Genomic DNA, 22,931 nt, shown 5'->3' with positions numbered 1-22,931 from the left:
TTGGTTTCTTTTCTATGTGCTGCCTGGTGGACTGAGCCCTACAGACCCCCCCCCCCCCCCCACAACTTCTTCCCTTTCCCCCACCAGCTTCCACCCCTGGTCTGTACTGAGTTAGGTGATCCCATCCAACAGTTAGTTCCAGTGTAACGGGATCCTGGCTGTGCAGTTTTCCTTTCCCGGTGCTCAAATCCTTTCTGCCTGTGACTGTGATTTAAGAATAATGGATTATTTATTGGAGTCTTTCTTGCTAGTCACTGAAAATTGGTTACTGCTAGCTGTTTCTGCAAACTGCCTAGAAAGATTGCCGTCTGGTGTGCGCATGGTGCGTGGTTTCGTTCCTGCCCGTCTCAAACCATTCATAGTATTTGGTACTGATCAATGGGTCAGGGTGATCCATTCACTGGCCAGGATTTACCTGTTTAGCGTTCAATAAATTGGTCTAGTGACTTGTAGTCAGAGCCACAGTCTAATGGCGTAGTTATTGAGATCGTCACATGGCCGCATGTGATATTCCAGTAAGCTGGAGTACGGTGGTCAGGGTTCTGCGTTTGACCCCCGGGTCTTACTCCCTTTATTCGGATATTGGGCAGGTAAAGGCGCACTCTGGTTCATAAGGGACGTGAGGTCTGCTTAATAAGTGTGGCCAGTAAAGCTGAATCTAGAAAGAATTTCTTAACAGTGCCCAAGAACACTCCCAGTGCAGGCAAGCCAGTTTGGAGTGGCCATGGATACAGGTTCCAAATACTGGGACTCGAGGATGGCAGTTGGGAAAATCTTTTGTCTGGGAGCCCCGACCTTCAAAGTTTTATTGGACTTATTTTTAGATGAATGATTTTTTTTTGGACTTATCCAGTTGAGGGTTGTTAGTGTTGAGGAATGGGACGCCTTTCTTTTGCAGGCACCCAGTGTCAACATCAAGCACTCCCAGACGAGATATAACACAGATCAGGTAAAGAACAAAGCCCTCTCTATTCTACCCTACTGTAACTTGCAGCTCAGGTATCAGAGGTTGGGGGCAGAGTAAAGCTCCCTCTACACTGTCCCATCAAACACTCCCAGGGGAGGTACAGCACGGGTTAGATACAGAGTAAAGCTCCCTCTACACTGTCCCATCAAACACTCCCAGGGCAGGTACAGCACGGGTTAGATACAGAGTAAAGCTCCCTCTACACTGTCCCATCAAACACTCCCAGGACAGGTACAGCACAGGGTTAGATACAGAGTAAAGCTCCCTCTACACTGTCCCATCAAACACTCCCAGGGCAGGTACAGCACGGGGTTAGATACAGAGTAAAGCTCCCTCTACACTGTCCCATCAAACACTCCCAGGGCAGGTACAGCACGGGTTAGATACAGAGTAAAGCTCCCTCTACACTGTCCCATCAAACACTCCCAGGACAGGTACAGCACGGGTTAGATACAGAGTAAAGCTCCCTCTACACTGTCCCATCAAACACTCCCAGGACAGGTACAGCACGGGTTAGATACAGAGTAAAGCTCCCTCTACACTGTCCCATCAAACACTCCCAGGACAGGTACAGCACGGGTTAGATACAGAGTAAAGCTCCCTCTACACTGTCCCATCAAACACTCCCAGGGCAGGTACAGCACGGGTTAGATACAGAGTAAAGCTCCCTCTACACTGTCCCATCAAACACTCCCAGGGCAGGTACAGCACGGGTTGGGTGCAGAGTAAATCCCTTCTCTATTTTGTCCCAACCTCAGAAGAATTGTGGCAGAGTGATATTTTTCCATTTCTCAGACTAACCATCCTGTAGCCTGAGATTGCCGATTTAGGACCAAACTTGGGGCTGTTTTCTGCTGTGGGTTGGTAGTGTCCCAATCACATTTCACATAGTAGTTCAGTGGACATCCCATCTGCCTGGGCTGAGTTTGAACGGAGATCCAAGAGGTGAACAACTAGTGTCTAATCTCTAGATGGTTTTGTTTGTTCCGCAGAGCATTGAATCCTCGAGCGGAGCGAATTTGGATGTCGGGCCCGGAGCACTGGGAGATGGGGCTGCTCACGCTCTGAGCGCAGACCCCGAGAGCTGCTCGTTCACCACTGGCAAGAGTGCCAGCTTCTACTTCGAGTGCGACCAGAGCTGCAGCAGCAGTGTGAAGGACGGCAGCCGGATGTCGGATGGCTCGTCGGAGGACACGGACTCTCACGTGGGGGCGCCAGACCTGTCCGCGCACAAGGCGGGGAGGGGCGGCTCGAGCCCTGGGCTGTACGGCAGCGACTGCATCCAGAAGGGAAGTTTCAACTCGCACAGCGGCAGCCTGACTTGGAGCTACCGCTACGGCACTCCTGTGGGATCGACTCTGACGCCAAGCTCGCCACGCTCCGAATGCGGGGAAGGTACTTCTGGGCCCAGTAAAGGTTAGCAAGGTGGCGGTGATTGGCCCCCAAGAAATCCAGCCCTTATTGATTCATCTCAACCCTGCCTCTGGGCGAGATGTTATACCCAAGCCCCCTCCCTCTTGCAATGGTTCGGGTGGATGTTTACGATCCCACGGTACCATTGGAAGAAAAGCAGGGAGTTCTCCCGGTGTCCTGCCCGACGCTCCTCCTGCAACCAAAAACCGATGGACTGACCATTCATCTCGTTGGTGTTTGTGGGATCTTGCTGTGTGCGAAATGGCTGCGGAGATTGTTTTCCAGCATAGGTTGCAGTAATTCAAAGTAATTTTTAAAAAATTAATTCTTGGGGTGTGGGCGTCGCCAGTAAGGCCAGCATTTATTGCCCATCCCTAGTTGCTCCTTGAGAAGGTGGCGGTGAGTCATCTTCTTGAACTACTGCAGTCCGTGTGGTGAAGGTTCTCTAACAATTCATTGAAGCAATTTTTGAGGCGTTTTGAGAAGCTGCTATATAAACGCAAGTATTTCTTTTCACTTGCCTGCCTTCTTGCTATAACCCTCAGTCACTTCTCTCGGCAAAAATTGCCCTAATTGTCCCTTGAATCTAGTGTCATCCCCTGCTAACTTGTCCTATACACCTATTACCCTTTTACAGAAAGATTTCCACCTGACTTTTCTTCGTGCTCCTAATCTTTTGTCTTGCGTCCCCTGGCATTTGAACCCTTCACCGGAGTGAGCAATCTGTCTGAATTAATGTCGTCAATCCCCTTCGGAATCTTAGTTGACTGACCTTCCCTTGCGCATCTCGCCAATGCTGCAAGTTTGTGGTTAAAGTTACTTTTTGTCTCCTTCCTCGATCCAGGGGCTGAGTTCAATCTGTCCGTCGAAGATTTTCAAACCATCGACCACAGGCTAAAGCTATTCCTGGATGTTGAGATTTTCAATGAAGATAAGGAGGAGTATCAGTGCTTCGTCAAGGTAAGGTGGCTGGGTGCTGGGGCTCGCTTTCGTCAATGGGATGGTGCAAAGAGGGGATTGCAGGCTGGTTATAGACGATTATTGGGGGAAGGCTAGAGGCAGGTATAGTGTCGGCCGTGACTCAGTGGGTAGCACTCTCACCTCTGAGTCACTAGGTCCTTCCCCATCTTTTCAATCCCGCAGGGATGATGGAAAGGAGAAGCTGGTGCCTCAGTGGGTAAACGGACCTGTGTGGTACTGCACCATACCACCCAGCAAGGTGTCTGTTCCCTTCCTGCTGTAGTGTTGGGTTAGCTGATCGGGTAAAATTTGAGACCCTATAATGGGGATTTGTGTCTCCTGGGGTAGGGGGAGAAAAAAAATCAGCCAGCATCTGATCACCATCCAGTGACTCCATAGGAGGAGGCCATTCAGCCCATCATTGTCTGTCAGCTTATTGCTCGAGCGTCCACTGCCCTGCTCTCCCTCTCTCTACAGCCAAATTTATATAGTGCCTTTCACGACCTCGGGACGTCCCAAAGCGCTTTACAGCCAATGAAGTACTTTTGAAGTGTGGTTAGTCATTGTTGTAATGTTGGGAAACTTCATGATTTTAAAATGAAGTTTGGGATGGAGACTCCCCTCTCCCAATTGGAAGCCCGATAAACGGTCAGTTTGCAAAAGTGCTTTTTGTTAAATTAAAATGAAGATACTTTGGGACAATCATTTCAAAAGGCACTAATACAGATACTGCTCAAAGGTGATTTCTGTGTTTGGGATTGTAATTGAACACCTGGATGCTGACTGCTCTACTCCATCACAGTGATTGGAGATCTATTGTGAAGTGTGGTTTAGGAGTGGCCTCGTTGTTACGAGGTAACACAACATTGCCCATCGCTTTGACTGAATTAAGTAAATTAACAATGTCATCTTCAAGAAACCTGCTTTAACTTCAAAGATAAAGATGCTCTAATAATCCAGGGACAACCTTGAGACCTTTAGACTTCTAATTGCTGAGCCTCTGGGAATGAAAACTCAAGTACTTTAAGTACAATTGTACTCGCCAGCTGTCCAGTCTTTGACCTTCTACTCACTGCAGTACTTCTACAGCTGTCGAGTTGCTCCACCGTGCTTCCTCAACTCCACATTTGCCCTTGTTTCCCCCCAGTATAACCACTCCTGTGTTCTGGTCGTCCCTCCATCTTTGCTCCCTCGAGTCCAGGCTTGAGCATATCCACCCGGTTTAGCTGTCTATCACTAGATCTGACCGGACCACATCAAGCATTATCGGGCTCCCTGCTCTCCTGCCTAAACCGTCCACTACTCCAGGATCATCTGGAGAGCAAAGATAATCTTTATTTCACTACCAACTGCCCTTAAACCCCTGCCCCATCACCTCCAACAAGTGCGAGGAGCTCATGGACGGCTGTCACTAAGATTGAGAAAATCTTAGTGCCTCTGCTGCTCTCCTCTCCCCTCTCCCTTTTTCCACCAAACCAAATAGTGAAAAATCCCAAGGGTGGCAGTGTAGGTTTGGTTATTGTCCTGGATTGCATCTCGCCCATTTTCCTGCTTCTGTTGTTCTTAAGTAAACGCAGGCAGTAGTTTTGGTCTGCACACACCATGGTCGAACAGTGTGATATCTTCTGACTTCCTTCCACCTCCATAACGTCGCCTGTCTCCGCCCCCTGCCTCAGCCCATCTGCTGCTGAAACCCTCATACGTGCCTTTGTTACCTCTAGACTCGACTATCCCAATGCTCTCCTGGCCGGCCTCTCGCCTTGCACCCTCCGTAAACTTGAGTTAACGTAGGATACAGGCAGCAGAGTTAGCCAAACTCGCACCAAGTCCCGTTCACCCATCACCCCTGTGCTTGCTGACCTACATTGGCTCCCGGTCCGGCAATGCCTCGATTTAAAAAATTTTCATCCTTTTTGTTTTCAAATCCCTCCGTGGCCTCGTCCCTCCTTATTTCTGTAACCTCCTCCAGCCCTACAAATCTCCGAGATCTCTGCGCTCCTCCAATTCTGGTCTCTTGAGCGTCCCCGATTTTCATCGCTCCGCCATTGGCGGCCGTGCCTTCAGCTGCCTGGGCCCTAAGCTCTGGAATTCCACCCCCCCCGCCAAACCTCTCTGACACCCTCTCTCCTCCTTTTGAGACGCTTCTGAAAACCTACCTCTTTGACCAAGCTTTTGGTCACCTGTCCTAATATCTCGTGGCTCGGTGTCAAATTTCGTTTGATCCCTCCTGTGAAGCACCCTGGGGACATTTTAATACGTGAAAGGCATAGCATAAATGCAGGTTGTTGTTCTGATGTGATGTGGGCACCCCACTTGTTTTCCAACCAGCAATTTACCACCACTCGGGGTTAATGAGGTGCCGTGCATCGGTTAACATAACCCACGACTGAGTACGTAGCCACAGGTTGTCTGTTCTGATGAGACACTGTATTTAAGACAGCTGCCTGCTCGCTGTAAACATGAGGGGAAAAATGCTGGAGGTGGAAAAGGACGGAAGTTTGAACTGTAGGAGTGATGTTCAAACAGTCCCTTTTAAAGGTCCTGTAGATGCATGTTTGAAGCTTCTCTGGGTTTAAATTCCATGATGGTCAAGCAAGTCAGAACTTGCGGACTGCGTAGCCTGTGAGGTGGAAAGGAAGCAGTGCCTGGGGGTACTCTGTGCTCAAAGTTCTTAAAGAGCATGTTGTGATGAGATTGCCAGTCTTGTTGCTCACGTTCGAGGCCCATTGCGTCGTCCTCCTGAGTGTTCCAGTGGGGGTGTCTGTGTGCGTCCAGCAGGAAATCGAGCTCACTAAATCAAAGTGCGCCAGATCCCCCACCCCAGGATCCTGGAAAGGGTGTGGGGGGGCAGAGGTTAAATTATCAGAGGAAGAAATCGGAAAGGCCAACAAAAGCCATGGAGAAGAGAAAAAGATCTGCATTTACATAAGCACCTTGCATCATATCTAGTTTCGCATAAAACGAGCCACGTGGCAGTGTTTGTTGTTACGTAAGCAAATGCAGCAGCCAGGTTGTGCACAGCAAGATCCCACAAACAGCAATGAGCTAACGTGTGAATCTGTCTTGGTTGGGGGATAAATATTGGCCAGGGCAACAGGGAGAACTTCCCTGCTCTTTTTCCAACAGTGCAGTGGGATCTTTTACACCCACCTGAATAGGGAGATGGCGCCTCGGTTTAACATCTCATCCGAAAGACGGCACCTCCAACAGTGTAGCACTCCCTCCGTACTGGCGCTGGGGGTGTCAGCCTGGATTACGTGCTTCAGTCTCTGGAGACGGAGTATTGGTGTTTTGTAGTTGAGCTGTTAATGAAACCTTTCACGGAGCAGCTGCCGGCCGTCAGGTCAGGTTGGACCCTTCGTGTGAGCAGCCTTGGGATTCACCTACATAGAATAGGACCTCGCAGCACAGAAGGAGGCCATTCAGCCCATAGTGTCTGTGCTGGCTTTTTCAACGATCACACCACTTTTAACAGGCTGCCCTGTGGGCTCAGTTGCCTAATGCACTGGCCAGCGTGGTCCTGAGTCACACGGACCGGGGGGTGGGGGGAATTAGGGTTTAATCCCCAGTCTTTGCTGGGGTTCACTTGCCTGAGCCGAGGTAGCAGGAGGGGCACTGCAATTGGCTTCAGCACCACTGGACTGGGAAGGGAGAAGAAAGGTCAGCCAGGGTCCCTTCTTTAGATTGCTGTTATAGAATGATACAGCACACAAGTAGGCCATTCGGCCCCTCGTGCCTGTGCTGGCTCTTTCAAAGAGCCATCCAAATAGTCCCATTCCCCTGCTCTTTCCCTATAGCCCTGCAGATTTTTTCCCTTCAAGTATTTATCTGATCCCCTTTTGAAAATTATTGAATCTGCTTCCACCGCCCTTTCGGGCAGTGCGTTCCAGATCATAATAACTGGCTGTGTTTTATTTTTAAAAATATAAAAATTTCAATTCTCATCTCCCCTCTGGTTCTTTTGCCAATTATCTTAAATCTGTGTCCTCTCCATTTACCGACCCTCCTGCCAGTGGAAACCGTTTCTCCGTATTTAGTCTCATAATTTTGAACACCTCTTATTAAATCTCCCCTTAACCTTCTCTCTTCTAAAGAACACCCCCCCCCAGCTTCTCCACATAACTGAGGTCCCTCGTCCCTGAGACCGTGAGGCAGATGTTGATGGGGGAGTGGGAAATCAACAATATTTGAATCTGCTCGCCTGATATTTTCACCACTGATCTGTTAAAATTAACTGAGTCAATAACACCCTGTCCCTGGAGCTGACTAACCAGGTGCATCCTGGAGTCGCCTCGCTGTTTGAAAACCTCCCATTTCATTTTTTTTTTGGTCCCTACTCTGCAAGGAGTGCTGGGCTCGGCTTCCACAGTCTAGACGTAGCGTCCAGTGCAGCCGATCTCCACCCGTGAGCCCAGTGAGTGAAGGCAGGCCACAGGAGGGAGCAGGGTATCGAGAGACGAGCCAATCCTGCACTCGCCTCTCGACCAAAAATGCATGAACCTTCCTAGCAATAACGGCCGTAGACTAGTGTTGTCCAGTAGAAGTCGCTGACAGGAGTGTAGCCACACGCACTGATTCTAGTGGAAACCGCCTGACACACACACACACACACACACACACTCAACATAGGTAAATGCACATCACACGTGTGTATATTTACTTGACAAACGTACCACCATTCAGTCACAAAGTAAAGTGCTCACAACGATCAAAGAAAGCTCTGCTTTTCATACCGTTTTACCAACACACACACGAAAAGGTTAAAGTTCACATGCGTACAACAACGAGGATTGAGATCACAAGACTAAGGACGGTGTCTGTTACTCATTTTTATTTACTTACCAGAAATGCGATTTGTCACATCTGGATTCTCAATTTGCCACATATGGCTAATGTATCAGATAACGCTGCAGTAGAGTGAGAGACTCTGGGTTACTTTTTTCTTCTCCTCCCTTTTCCTCCTTTTTTTTCTATCCTTTCCACCCCCTTTCACTACTTCCCAAGCCAAGAACTTGGCACAGATCAGGGATTTGAACCCAAGACCATGGGGTTTTTGAGCTCTGCTACATAAGAGTGCAATTAGAAACTGAGTCAATAGGGAGATTTAATACATTTCATTCCGGGGATGTGGGTGTCCCTGGCGAGGCGGGAATTTATTGCCCATCCCTAGTTGCCCTGAGAAGGGGGGAGGGGGGGCTGCTGCCATCTTGAACCGCTGGTGGTCGTTTTGACGCAACTAAGAGGCTTGCGAGACCACTTCAGAGGGCAGATTAGAGTCAGTCACGTTGGCGTGGGACTGGAGTCACACGTAGGCCCAGACCGGGTAAGGACGGCAGGTTTCCTTCCCCTAAAGGACATTAGTGAAACAATTGTTTGTTTTTTTTACGACAATCTGACGGCTTCGGTCATTTTTACTGAAGCCGGATTTTTTTTTTGAACTGAGTTTAAAAACTCTCAAGCTGCCCGTGGTGGGAATTGAACTTGCGTTCTCTGGATTACTAGCTCAGGAGCACAACCCACTGCAGTGTTGTACCCTAGTAGTGGAGTTCGTGTACTTAAAAGATCTGAGAGGCAAGTCAGCATCCCAGTCTGACCTGCATTGACCAGTATGGGGCCAGGCATTAACACCAGTGGCACTTTCCGTGACCCTCTCCCTCCACTTGCCAGTGCTGTGAATCGGAGTACGTTTTAGTGTTGGATTCAGGAACGACAGACCCGTCTCTGAAAAGTGTATTGGTTTTTTTTTTCCCCCTCTCTGCTCTCGATATTTTAAATACGTACGTTTGCGCAGGGTCATCGGTGATTTAAAACTTCACTTTTAAACAGTCGGCCGGGGGGGGGGGGTGGAATCTTTTCTAAGTGAGAGATTAGGAGGAGGATATGTGGTGCCTTCAGCCTTGGGACGGTCTTTAGTGAGACAGCTAACCTTGTGGTTGAGACTTGTCTCAACCAGTACAAGGTCCTTTCCACTGCGGGGGGTGGGAGGAGGAGGAGGAGGAGGAGGAGGAGGAGGAGGAGGAGGAGGAGGAGGAGAAATACTTTATTGCAAAACTTCATGACTCTTTAAACTTTTCTGGCCCTCATTCCTTGCCATTTGGGGTCGCATCTCGCAGCTCACGATGGGTTAAATTACCTAGAAAGGCAAAGCGTTTGGTTTGACTCCTGATTTCTAGAAAGCCGGCACATTCTGCTCACTGGCGTTACATCTGTAGCTCATCTCCTTGGTAAACAGGCCTGATGACGACCGAGAGGGAGGATCTGTTCGTTTGCGTGGGAGGAAGGAATCTGCACACTGGAACACACCAACGCCGTGTCAGCCTGACTCAGCTGTTCACGCGGCTCACTCTCCGCCTCGGAGTCTGAAGGTTTATGGGTTCAAGCCCCACTCCGGGACTTGAGCACACGAGCTTCAGTGTAGCGAAAGAAAGAACTTTAAATTTATACGACGCGTTTAACGACCCCGGGATGTCCCAAAGCGCTTCACGGCCAATTAAGTACTTTTGAAGTCTGGTCACTGTTATATTGGGTGGAAACACTAGAGCCAATTTGTGCACAAGATGCCACAAACAGCAGTGTGATGACCAGATAATCTGTTTGTGATGTTGATAAATATCGGTCAGGACACCGGGGGAGAACACCCCTGCTCATCTTCGAATAGTCCCATGGGATCTTTTACAAGCACCCGAGCGCGCAGACTGGAGCCTCGGTTTAAAGTCTCATCCAAAAGGCGGCACCTGCGATGATGTAGCATTCCCTCAGTGGGTACTGTACTGAAGTGCCAGCCTGGATCATGTGCTCCAGTCCCTGCAGTGAGTGAGTCTTGTGCCCATGACCTTCTGATTGAGGTGAGAGTGCCAAGCCTGACGCCGTACTGACGGAGGTGCCAACCTTCCTGTGTGATGCGGAACTGAGTTTTCCCCCCCTCCTGCCTCTTACGTTATTTGAGGTGGACGTTAAAGATCCCAGGGCACCATCTGAAGAGGAGGCGGCAAACCTTCCTCTCTCTCTCTCAACCACCACCGACAAAACAATGGGTTAACTGGTTCCCACATTCCGTTGGCTGTTCTGTGGGATCTTGCTGTGCACAGATTGGTTGCACACGTTTGCCGACATAAGTTCAAAAGTAACTTAAGTGGGTGGGAGTTATTTTGCGATGAGCAAGGACGCGATACAGCGCTATTTAAACTTGCCTGTCTCCACTGAGTAGGTAGGGGGCATTGGGCAAAGGGGGGACTTTTAAATGATTCCGAGGGGTGGGGCACAGAAACCCACCAAAATTGGGTTTCAAGTCTAGTTTTGTATTTGAAGTTATCCCTAACCATCAAAAGTGCACTGGCGGGAGGAATCTCGATGCTTTGGGTACGTGGGACATGATGTCTCACCGGGCATGTGAGAATGGGCTGCTCCTTTGAATTCTGACCCTGTTTTACTGCACCCAGCTGAGCTGGTGCCTGTCTCCCAGGACCTGCTGTCCCGGGATGAGCTGGTGCCTGTCCCCCAGGACCTGCTGTCCTGGGATGAGCTGGTGCCTGTCTCCCAGGACCTGCTGTCCCGGGGTGAGCTGGTGCCTGTCTCCCAGGACCTGCTGTCCCGGGGTGAGCTGGTGCCTGTCTCCCAGGACCTGCTGTCCCGGGGTGAGCTGGTGCCTGTCTCCCAGGACCTGCTGTCCCGGGGTGAGCTGGTGCCTGTCTCCCAGGACCTGCTGTCCCGGGGTGAGCTGGTGCCTGTCTCCCAGGACCTGCTGTCCCGGGGTGAGCTGGTGCCTGTCTCCCAGGACCTGCTGTCCCGGGGTGAGCTGGTGCCTGTCTCCCAGGACCTGCTGTCCCGGGGTGAGCTGGTGCCTGTCTCCCAGGACCTGCTGTCCCCGGGATGAGCTGGTGCCTGTCTCCCAGGACCTGCTGTCCCCGGGATGAGCTGGTGCCTGTCTCCCAGGACCTGCTGTCCCCGGGATGAGCTGGTGCCTGTCTCCCAGGACCTGCTGTCCCCGGGATGAGCTGGTGCCTGTCTCCCAGGACCTGCTGTCCCGGGATGAGCTGGTGCCTGTCTCCCAGGACCTGCTGTCCCGGGATGAGCGCAATGTGGACATGAGCTAGACTGTTCAGGGAGCACTTCTTCACACAAAGGGGAGTGGAAATCTGGAGCTCTCTTTCCCCCCCCCCCCCCCCCCCCCCCCCCCCCCCAAAAAAAGCTGCTGAGGCTGGGGGTGAATTGAAAATGTCAAAACTGAGTTCGATAGATTTTTGTCAGGTAAGGGTTACAGGACCAAGGCTGGTCAATGGAGTTAAGATACAGATCAGTCATGATCTAATTGAATGGCGAGACAGGTTTGAGGGGCTGAATGGCCTCCTCCTGTTCCAATGCCCCTATGATGATACTCCAGGTGCCGACTTACTCGGGCTACTGTTCTGCAGGTGCTCCCCTCCAGGTGAGCAGGCCCAAGCCCCCCTCACCCTTCTCAGTGGGGGGGGGGGGGGGGGAAGAGTCACTGGATGTCCCCTCCTTGTTCCAGTGACAGAGCCCAACCATAGCCCCACCCTCCGTCTTCTGCACTGACTTAAATCAGTCAACCCAGCACAGACCGAGGATCGCACCTGGGATCTTCCTAATCATTGCGGTTCAGATATACAGTCGGCGGTATGGTTATCAATTGGAGGTTGGGGGGCGTGGGGAGAGACAGGAGCAGCGTTGGTGGGGAGTTGATTCTTTCTGCTACTTCCTCTCTCATAACTGCGTCCTGTTGCAGCCCCTTTGATAGGATCTGGCCAGTGTGTGGGGAGAGGGAGGGAGGCTCCGTAGTGTTGGCCCTCTCTGCAATCCTGCCTGTGCTATTGGCAGCAGCAACTCGCTGTATGTCGCAGTGAGGCACGTTCTTCAAACTGAGGACGTGTGGGTGGCCTGGGCAGACGTCCCCCTCCAACCCTTCACGTGAGGACGACTGCGGGACTGCTGTACTTCAGGTACGACATTAAACTGAAGCCCCACCTGCCTGTTCAAGTGAGCATAAAAGAATCCCATGGCACTGTTTGAAAAGGGAGCAGGGGTTCTCTGTGTCCCAGGCCAGCATCCCCACATCCCTCCCCCAAACTCAACCAACATCACCAATTAACTGATTTAGATTGGGTGTGGTAGTGTCGAGGTTGTTAGACTACCAAAGATCCCAGGGCCACTGTTTCGAAGAAGAGAAAGGGCGTTCTCCCGGGTGGCCTGGGCCAATATTTATTCCGCAACCAACATCACTAAAACAAATGATCGTGTCATTATCACATTGCTGTTTGAAGGATCTTGCTGTGCGCAAATTGGCTGCCGCGTTTTCCACATTACAACAGTGACTAAACTTTTTTTTATAAAAAGTACTTCATTGGCTATAAAGTGGTTTGGGACGTCCTGAGGTCATGAAAGACGCTGTAGAAATGCAAGTCTGCCTTCCTCCTTTCTATTAATCGGAGATTGAGTGTTCAATCCCACCATAGCAGTTTGAGAATTTGAATTCAGTTTTAAAACTATCTGAAAATAAAAATCTAGTATCAGTGATCATGAAACTGTTGGATTGTCATAAAAAGCCAACTGGCTCACTAATGTCCTTTTTAGGGAAGGGAACATAAGAACATAAGAAATAGGATCAGGAGTAGGCCATCCGGCCCCTCGAGCCTGTTCCACCATTCAACAAGATCATGGCTGATCTTCTACCTCAACGTCATTTTCCTGCACCATCCCCATATCCCCTGATGCCTTTTTAATATCTAGAAATCTATTGATCTCTGTTTTCAATGTACTCAATGACTGAGCCTCCACAGCCCTCTGTGGTAGAGAATTCCAAAGATTCACCACCCTCTGAGTGAAGAAATTTCTCCTGATCTCAGTCCTAAATGGCCGACCCCTTATTCTGAGACTGTGACCCCTGGTTCTAGACTCCCCAGCCAGGGGAAACATCCTCCCTGCATCTACCCTGTCGAGCCCTGTGTATGTTTCAATGAGATCACCTCTCATTCCTCTAAACTCTAGAGAATACAGGCCTAGTCGACTCAATCTCTCCTCATACGACAATCCTGCCATCCCAGGAATCAGTTTGGTGAACCTTCGTTGTACTCCCTCTATGGCAAGTATATCCTTTCTTGGGTAAGGAGACCAAATACTCCAGGTGCGGTCTCACAAAGGCCCTATGTAATTTCAGTAAGACATCTTTACTCCTGCGCTCAAATCCTCTTGCAATAAAGGCCAATCTACCATTTGCCTTCCTAATTACTTGCTGCACCTGCATGTTAGCTTTCAGTGACTCATTTACAAGGACACCCAGGTCCCTTTGAACATCAACATTTCCTAATCTCTCACCATTTTAAAAAAATATTCTGCATTTCTGTTTTTTCCTACCAAAGTGGATAACTTCACATTTTTCCACATTATATTGCATTTGCCATATTCTTTCCCACTCACTTAGCCTGTCTATATCCCCTTGAAGCTTCTTTTGCATCCTCCTCACAACTCACATTCCCACCTAGTTTTGTGTCATCAGCAAACTTGGAAATATTACATTTGGTCCCCTCATCCAAATCATTGATATAGATTGTGAATAGCTGGGGCCCAAGCACCGATCCCTGCGGTACCCCACTAGTCACAGTCTGCCAACCTGAAAAAGACCAGTTTATTCCTACTCTGTTTTCTGTCTGTTAACCAATTCTCAATCCATGCCAGTATATTACTCCCAATTCCATGTGCTCTAACTTTGTTCACCAACCTCCTGTGTGGGACCTTATCGAAAGCCTTCTGAAAATCCAAATACACCACATCCACTGGTTCCCCCTTATCTATTCTACTAGTTACATCCTCAAAGAACTCCAATAGGATCGTCAAACCTGATTTCCCTTTCATAAATCCATGTTGTCTCTGCCAAATCCTATTATTTTTGAAGTGTCCTGTTATCACATCCTTTATAATAGACTCTAGCATTTTCCCTACTACTGATGTTAGGCTAACAGGTCTGTAATTCCCTTTTCTCTCTCCCTCCTTTCTTAAATAGTGGGGTTACATTTGCCACCCTCCAATCTGCAGGAACCATTCCAGAATCTATAGAATTTTGGAAGATGACAACCAATGCATCCACTATCTCTAGCCACCTCTTTCAAAACCCTGGGATGTAAATCATCAAGTCCGTGGGATTTATCGACTTGCAGTCCCATTAATTTCTCTAGTTTTTTTTTAACTAATACTAATTTCTTTCAGTTCCACAATCTCACCAGACCCTTGGTTCTCTAGTACTTCTGGGAGGTTTTTTGTGTTTTCTTCCGTGAAGTCAGACACAAAGTATTTGTTTAATTTCTCTACAATTTCCTTATTCCCCATTTATAAATTCTCCGTCTCTGCCTGTAAGGGACCCACATTTGCCTTTGCCAGTCTTTTCCTTTTTACATACCTATAGAAGCTTTTACATTCTGTTTTTATGTTTCTGGCTAGTTTACTCAAACTCTCTTTTTCCCTTTCTTTACCTGCCGTCCTTACCCGGTCTGGGCCTATATGTGACTCAAATCCCACAACAGTCCCATAAAAACCAAAGGCGACATGAGGAAAAGCTTTTTTACGCAGCGAGTGGTTATGATCTGGAACGCGCTGCCTGAAAGGGCGGTGGAGGCAGATTCAATCGTGGCTTTCAAAAGGGAACTGGATCAATACTTGAAGGGAAAAAATTGCAGGGCTACGGGGACAGGGCGGGGGAATGGGACTAATTGGATTGCTCTTGCTGAGGCGACATGGGCTCGACGGGCCAAATGGCCACCTCCTATGCTGTAACCATTCTATGATTCTATAAGAACAGCATGGTTGACTTTGAAGTGGCCAAGCAAGCCACTGTGTTGTATCAAACCGCTACATGGAACTTTTCATGAAGTAGGTTCACCACCACCTTCTCGGGGCAGCTAGGGACAGGCAATAAATGCTGGCCTTGCCAGCGGCACCCACGTTCTGAGAACAAACTTTTTTTTTAAAATTGACCTTTCGTCTCGTGACTGGTGAAATCTTGCTTTGTATAATTAGGCTGCTACACCCATTTGCAGAATTCACTGCACTTCTAAGGAATCTGCAAATCAAATACCGGTTCATTACCCATTCAACAACAAATAACTTGCATTTATGCAGCGCCTTTAATGTTGTAAAATGCCCCAAGGCGCTTCACAGGAGCGTTACCAAACAAAATATGACACTGAGCCGCATGAGATATTAGGACAGGTGACTAATAGGTAGGTTTTAAGGAGCGTGTTAAAGAAGAGAGGTTTCGGGAGGGAATTCCAGGGCTTAGGGCCTAGGCAGCTGAAGGCACGGCCGCCAATGGTGGAGCGATTAAAATCAGGGATGCGCAAGAGGCCAGAATTGGAGGAGCGCAGAGATCTTGGAGGGTTATAGGGCTGGAGGAGGTTACAGAGATGGAGGGGGGAGGCCATGGAGGAATTTGAAAACAAGGATGAGAATTTTAAAATCGAGGCATTGCCGGACCGGGAGCCAATGTCGGTCAGCGAGCACAAGCAGGGTGATGGGTGATCGGGACTTGGTGTGAGTTAGGATACGGGCAGCAGAGTTTTGGATGAGCTCAAATTTATGGAGGGTGGAAGATGGGAGGCCAGCAGGAGAGCATTGGAATAGTCAAGTCTAGAGGTAACAAAGGCATTGATGAGGGTTTCAGCAGCAGATGAGCTGAGGCAGGGGCGGAGACGGGCGATGTTACGGAGGTGGAAGTAGGGGGTCTTGGTGATGGAGCAGGTATGTGGTCAGGTTCAGATAGGACACCAAGGTTGCGACCGGTCTGGTTCAGCCTCAGACAGTGGCCAGGGAGAGGGATCGAGTCGGTGGCTTGGGAACAGAATGAAGACAATGGCTTTGGTTTTCCCAATGTTTTTAGTTGGAGGAAATTTCTGCACATTCGGTACTGGATGTCGGACAAGCAGTGTGACAAATCCGAGACAGTGGAGGGGTCGAGGGAGACGGTGGTGAGGTAGAGCTGAGTGTTTATCAGTGTACATGTGGAACCTGACTGTGTTTTCGAATGATGTCACCAAGGGGGCAGCATGTAGATGAAAAATAGGAGGGGGCCGAGGATAGATCCTTGGGGGACTCCAGAGGTAACGGTGTGGGAGAGGGAAGAGAAACCATTGCAGGTGATTCTCTGACGACAACCCTTGACGGAGGTGGATGCGACCTGCACCTTTGCTCACTCTTCACCTGCGATTCACCGACTCGCGTCCTGCAGCAAGCAGAGTGTTTCTGTATTAATAGCTGCTGCTGCTGACTGGCATCCAGGGATCTGGTTGCATTCTGACATAAATGGCGAAATTCCCAGCTGCACTCGGCAGCTGCTGTGGGCAGCTCCAGCAATCGGGAGCTCGAGAGCAGTCAGCACATTGTGCAAGAGCAGAGACGACGATGAGAAAAACGCCCCGGGGTTGTGGGGGGGGGCGGGGGGGGTTGGTCAGGAACACGAGGGCGTGGATTCAGCTGACCGATGGTGTAGGGTCATTCCAGGGCATTTTGATTTAAATACTTGACAAGTCGCTTAATTTAAAACTTATTTTAAGAGGGCACTTGAGAGTTACTGTACTAATTGATCTACAGAACTTAAGATCTCAAGCTTGATCTCTGGATTCTGTGCTGAATTAGCTGTTCAACAGTAGGGGTGCTACAAGTAAAGAACGACAGACTTGCATTTATATAGCGCCAATCCCCACCTCAGGACGTCCCAAAGCGCTTTACAAACAATGAAGTACTTTTTGAAGTGTAGTCACTGTTGTAATGTCGGAAACGCGGCAGCCAATTTGCGCACAGCAAGATCCCACAAACCACAACGTGATAATGACCAGATCGTCTGCTTTTAAATGTTGGTTGAGGGATAAATATTGGCCCAGGACACCGGGGAGAACTCCCCCTGCTCCTCTTCGAAATAGGGGCCGTGGGATCTTTTACGTCCACCTGAGCGGGCAGACTGGGGGGGGGGGCCTCGATTTAACGCCTCATCCGAAAGTAGCCTCAGCACTCCTGACCTGATGGGAGGGAGTGGTCGGGAGCTTCTACTCCCGAACACCGTCCAGTGAGTCCTACTGGAAAGTTCGGACGTCGGGTTGAGGGTGGGATCGGGTTCGGCTGTGAAGCTCGTCGAGGCGGAATAGCCTGCTGTCACTAACCGTCCAGGCTTGCGGGGAGAACGGCAACTTGAGTGAGGTACAGGAGGGTTGGCCGGTGACTGCGGAACCTAATGGGCTAGTGGTGAAACCTCCTTTGAAAGTGCGTGAGTTTTTCTTTGAACCAACAGTGGGCAGTGTTAGAGACCAAAATAAATCTGGACATGTACAGCAGGTTCATTGGCAGCTGTAAGACGGTGTGCAATAGAAATTTGCTGACTAGCCACAGGTGTGGCCAGGGTGACACCGTTTCAGTAGGAAACTCCTTACGCTCACTCTCACAATGCAGGCAACTGTAATTCACATGTGCATATTTTCTTAAACATCCAGCAACAACTTGCATTTATATAGCGCCTTTTAACGTAGTAAAACGTCCCAAGGTCTTTCACAGGAGAGATTATCGAACAAAATTTGACACCGAGCCACATAAGAAGTCCTTAGGACAGGTGACCAAATGCTTGTTCAAAGAGAGAGGTTTTAAGGAGCATCTTAGAGGAGGAGAGAGAAGCGGAGAGATTTAGGGAGGGAATTCCCCAGAGCTTAGAGCCCAGGCAGCTGAAGGCACGGCCGCCAATGGTGCAGCGATGAAAATCGGGGCTGCGCAGGAGGCCAGAATTGGAGGAGCGCAGAGACCTCGGTGGGTTGTAGGGCTGGAGGAGGTCACAGAGATGGGGAGGGGGCGAGGGATCAAAAAACACCCTGCATTCCATCTTGCCGTTTTACAAACGAACGCACAAAAAGGTTAAATTTTACATGCACACGCCGTGCGAATGAGGATTGAGATCTCATGACTGACTGGCTCTATTACTCATTTTTATCTACTAATCAGAAATGCATCTGGATTCCCAATTCGCCACATGTGGCTGGCAGCTAACACTGCTGGAAGAGAGAAGGTGGCTTCAGATATTGTGGGGGAGAACCCTTTGCCATAATCAAAGGCCCCCTCCCCCCTGTCCCCGAAACACTCCTCTCTCTGCCTTTTTATTAGGTTTTAGATTTGTTAGCTAGAAATTAAACGTTTGGAGTCAGTGGCGTCGGTGTGCCATGTGTTCTACTGAATCCGTGGTGTAAATGAGCAGTAGGTGGGTCCCTTGGACTTCTCCCTGCAGGTTTTGAGGTGTGTCTTGTCTCGCAGTCAATTAAACTTTCCCTAATGCCCTAATGACAGGCCTTTGTTATTCCGAGAAACCTGTTGGAGACTGTTGGGCTGTAACGAATGAAGCCTCACCCATCTTAAAAAGGATTCTCTCTCACTCTCACTCTCTCTCTCTCTCTCTCTCTCTCTCTCTCTCTCTCTCATTAATATTCTACACGTGTAATCCTATCTATGTTGGGGTAGTGGGGCGAATGGACAATTCCTTTGCAAAACGCTGGGGTTGCAGCTCCACGTGAGTTGACAATTGTAAACAATTTTACAACACCAAGTTATAGTCCCAACGATTTTATTTTTAATCCCACAAGCTTTCGGGGGCTTTCCCTTCCTCAGGCGGTGTGGAAATCGTTGGACTATAACTTGGTGTTGTAAAATTGTTACAATTGTTAACCCCAGTCCATCACCGGCATCTCCACACCACGTGAGTTGAGGCAGTGAGCGTTGTGGGGGGGGGTGGTGTTTATTTGGCGGCCCGGCCCAACACGCACTTTCCAGCGGGAGACGCAGGATTTGTGATTGTGGGCGGAAGGAGCCTGGCTGTGGGTGTCCAGCTTTCAGATCAATGGTGCTGTTCTGCAGATGGGACAGAGTCAGATGCTTGAAAGGGAGGTGTAATTTTTCATTGGGGGGGGGTTGGGAAAATACCAGGAACCTGGGATTGAACACACGGATGGACGAAAAGTCTCCTGGAGCCAGAATTATCTGCATTTTTATAGTATTCCTAACATGGGGGGGGGGGGTTCTTAGCCCCAACTTAGCATCGATCGTCATGCACAGCCTGTAGAATTGAAATCCGATCAAAGGTCACAGCATCTTCCTAACAATCACCTTTTCGTCCTCCCCCACCCCTCTGCCCCAGGGGTTTTAAAGGAATGCTCGGTGCTGCATTCAGTGAAAGAATTCCCTCTGGAAATCCTCTTCAGGAATTTTGCAAGTAAATATCTGAGCAAACGGAAACCACAGCCAAGTGATTAAAAAGCCCTGGTTTATTGTAGGCAGGGCACGTTGCTGAATCTCTCCCGCAGACCAGTACATCAGCCACGTGAGCTGACTCGCACACCACCGAGCCGCTTTTGGTTTTAGAACCCGTGCGCTGCTTTTCTCGAGGGTTGTCGGCATATTGGGTTGCGTTCCCCACGAGCGCCAGCTGCCCTCTGTTATTTGGCCCAGGTGTCCGCTCTTCGCATTGTGAGCCTCGATGATTGATAGTAGGCGGGGCTGTTCCACAACGTGGGGCATCGCAGCCAAGCCCAATCCCTGTCCTCATCCCGACGTCCACAGAAAGCTGGATTTTCCAGCAGGGGTCACTGCAGGGATAAGGAGCAGGAGCACCAGCTGTGAGAGAGGCTAACTCTGTGCACACCTTTTCACCTGGGATGCAGAGGGCTCAGACGTGGGTCGTGGTTGGTATTTTTGACAATGGAGGGAGGTGGCAGGGCAGGGGGTGCGTGGCTGAGGTTAATAGAATTATCTGTGTGCGTTTATTTTTATATAGAGCCTGGCTGGTGCAGTAGGTGAGATGCTGTCCCTTCATCCCTGGTACCTGGGGTTGAACCCAGTGCACATGGATGGATTTAAGAAGTCTCCTCTGCTGCCAGAATTATCTATTTTCATCGTACTACTGTCATAGGGGGCCTTCTCTGATCACTCGAACAGCAGAGAGGTTTCCAGGCCAGGGAGCCGGATTAAACAGCACAATTTTATTTAAATAGAAATTTGAAAAGGCTGCCCAATTAGGCCCCCTCCCCCTGCTCTTTGCCCACAGTCCTGGAGGATATAAAAGTGACCCTGGGGCCAAGTGATTGAAAGATTGGCGTCTGAGGGTGGAGGGGCAACAGGCAGCAATCCATAGGCAGTGGAGGGGGGGGAAGAGAGAAAACGGGCAGCAATCCATAGTCGGGGAGGTAGAAGAGAGAGAGCAGGCAGCGATCCATAGGCGGTGGAGGAGGGGAGAAGAGAAGAGAGGAGAGGGGAGAGAGAGAGCAGGCAGCGATCCATAGTCGGGGAGGTAGGAGAGAGAGAGCAGGCAGCAATCCATAGTCCGGGAGGTAGAAAGAGAGAGAGAGAGAGAGCAGGCAGCAGTCCATAGTCGGGGAGGTAGAAGAGAGAGAGAGCAGGCAGCAGTCCATAGTCGGGGAGGTAGAAGAGAGAGAGAGCAGGCAGCAATCCATAGTCGGGGAGGGGGGAGAGAGAGAGCAGGCAGCAATCCATAGTCGGGGAGGGGGGGGAGAGAGAGAGCAGGCAGCAATCCATAGTCGGGGAGGTAGAAGAGAGAGAGAGCAGGCAGCAGTCCATAGTCGGGGAGGTAGAAGAGAGAGAGAGCAGGCAGCAATCCATAGTCGGGGAGGTAGAAGAGAGAGAGAGAGCAGGCAGCAGTCCATAGTCGGGGAGGTAGGAGAGAGAGAGCAGGCAGTAATCCATAGTCGGGGAGGTAGAAGAGAGAGAGCAGGCAGCAATCCATAGTCGGGGAGGTAGGAGAGAGAGAGCAGGCAGCAATCCATAGTCGGGGAGGTAGGAGAGAGAGAGCAGGCAGCAATCCATAGTCCGGGAGGTAGGAGAGAGAGAGCAGGCAGCAATCCATAGTCGGGGAGGTAGGAGAGAGAGAGAGCAGGCAGCAGTCCATAGTCGGGGAGGTAGAAGAGAGAGAGAGAGAGAGAGAGAGAGCAGGCAGCAATCCATAGTCTGGGAGGTAGGAGAGAGAGAGAGAGAGAGAGCAGGCAGCAATCCATAGTCGGGGAGGTAGGAGAGAGAGAGCAGGCAGCAATCCATAGTCGGGGAGGTAGGAGAGAGAGAGCAGGCAGCAATCCATAGTCGGGGAGGTAGAAGAGAGAGAGCAGGCAGCAATCCATAGTCGGGGAGGTAGGAGAGAGAGAGCAGGCAGCAATCCATAGTCGGGGAGGTAGGAGAGAGAGAGCAGGCAGCAATCCATAGTCGGGGAGGTAGGAGAGAGAGAGAGAGAGAGAGAGAGCAGGCAGCAGTCCATAGTCGGGGAGGTAGGAGAGAGAGAGCAGGCAGCAATCCATAGTCGGGGAGGTAGAAGAGAGAGAGAGAGAGAGAGCAGGCAGCAATCCATAGTCGGGGAGGTAGGAGAGAGAGAGCAGGCAGCAATCCATAGTCGGGGAGGTAGAAGAGAGAGAGAGCAGGCAGCAGTCCATAGTCGGGGAGGTAGAAGAGAGAGAGGCAGCAATCCATAGTCGGGGAGGTAGAAGAGAGAGAGAGCAGGCAGCAGTCCATAGTCGGGGAGGTAGGAGAGAGAGAGCAGGCAGCAATCCATTGTCGGGGAAGTAGAAGAGAGAGAGCAGGCAGCAATCCATTGTCGGGGAGGTAGAAGAGAGAGAGAGCAGGCAGCAGTCCATAGTCGGGGAGGTAGGAAAGAGAGAGCAGGCAGCAATCCATAGTCGGGGAGGTAGGAGAGAGAGAGCAGGCAGCAGTCCATAGTCGGGGAGGGGGGAGAGAGAGAGCAGGCAGCAATCCATAGTCGGGGAGGTAGAAGAGAGAGAGAGAGAGAGAGAGCAGGCAGCAATCCATAGTCGGGGAGGTAGAAGAGAGAGAGAGAGAGAAGGCAGCAATCCATAGTCGGGGAGGTAGAAGAGAGAGAGAGAGAGAGAGAGCAGGCAGCAATCCATAGTCGGGGAGGGAGGAGAGAGAGAGCAGGCAGCAATCCATAGTCGGGGAGGTAGGAGAGAGAGAGCAGGCAGCAATCCATAGTCGGGGAGGTAGGAGAGAGAGAGCAGGCAGCAATCCATAGTTGGGGAGGTAGGAGAGAGAGAGAGCAGGCAGCAATCCATAGTCGGGGAGGTCGAAGAGAGAGAGCAGGCAGCAGTCCAGAGGGGGGGGAGGGGAAAGAGAACAGGCAGCAATCCGTGGGCGGGAGAGGGGGGTGGAGGAGAGAACAGGCAGCAATCCATAGTCGGGGAGGTGGGAGAGAGAGAGCAGGCAGCAATCCATAGTCGGGGAGGTAGAAGAGAGAGAGAGAGAGAAGGCAGCAATCCATAGTCGGGGAGGTAGAAGAGAGAGAGAGAGAGCAGGCAGCAATCCATAGTCGGGGTGGTAGGAGAGAGAGAGAAGGCAGCAATCCATAGTCGGGGAGGTAGGAGAGAGAGAGAGAGAGCAGGCAGCAATCCATAGTCGGGGAGGTAGGAGAGAGAGAGCAGGCAGCAATCCATAGTCGGGGAGGTAGGAGAGAGAGAGAGAGAGAGAGCAGGCAGCAGTCCATAGTCGGGGAGGTAGAAGAGAGAGAGCAGGCAGCAATCCATAGTCGGGGAGGTAGGAGAGAGAGAGC

The 22,931-nt window shown here is 50.4% G+C and overlaps 1 protein-coding gene across 1 annotated transcript in view; it reads left to right on the top strand.

Moving 5' to 3' along the window:
• Positions 1–22,931, top strand: part of stk11ip (serine/threonine kinase 11 interacting protein) — a 123,176-nt gene that overhangs the window by 63,332 nt on the left and 36,913 nt on the right. The window contains 2 exon segments of the mRNA XM_067986993.1: positions 1,960–2,362; positions 3,225–3,340. Of these exon segments, the coding sequence (XP_067843094.1) occupies positions 1,960–2,362; positions 3,225–3,340 (519 nt within the window).

Source organism: Heptranchias perlo, chromosome 7 (genome assembly GCF_035084215.1).
Source record: "Heptranchias perlo isolate sHepPer1 chromosome 7, sHepPer1.hap1, whole genome shotgun sequence".
Classification (NCBI taxonomy): Eukaryota; Metazoa; Chordata; class Chondrichthyes; order Hexanchiformes; family Hexanchidae; genus Heptranchias; species Heptranchias perlo.
This window is presented reverse-complemented; position numbering and strand designations above follow the sequence as displayed.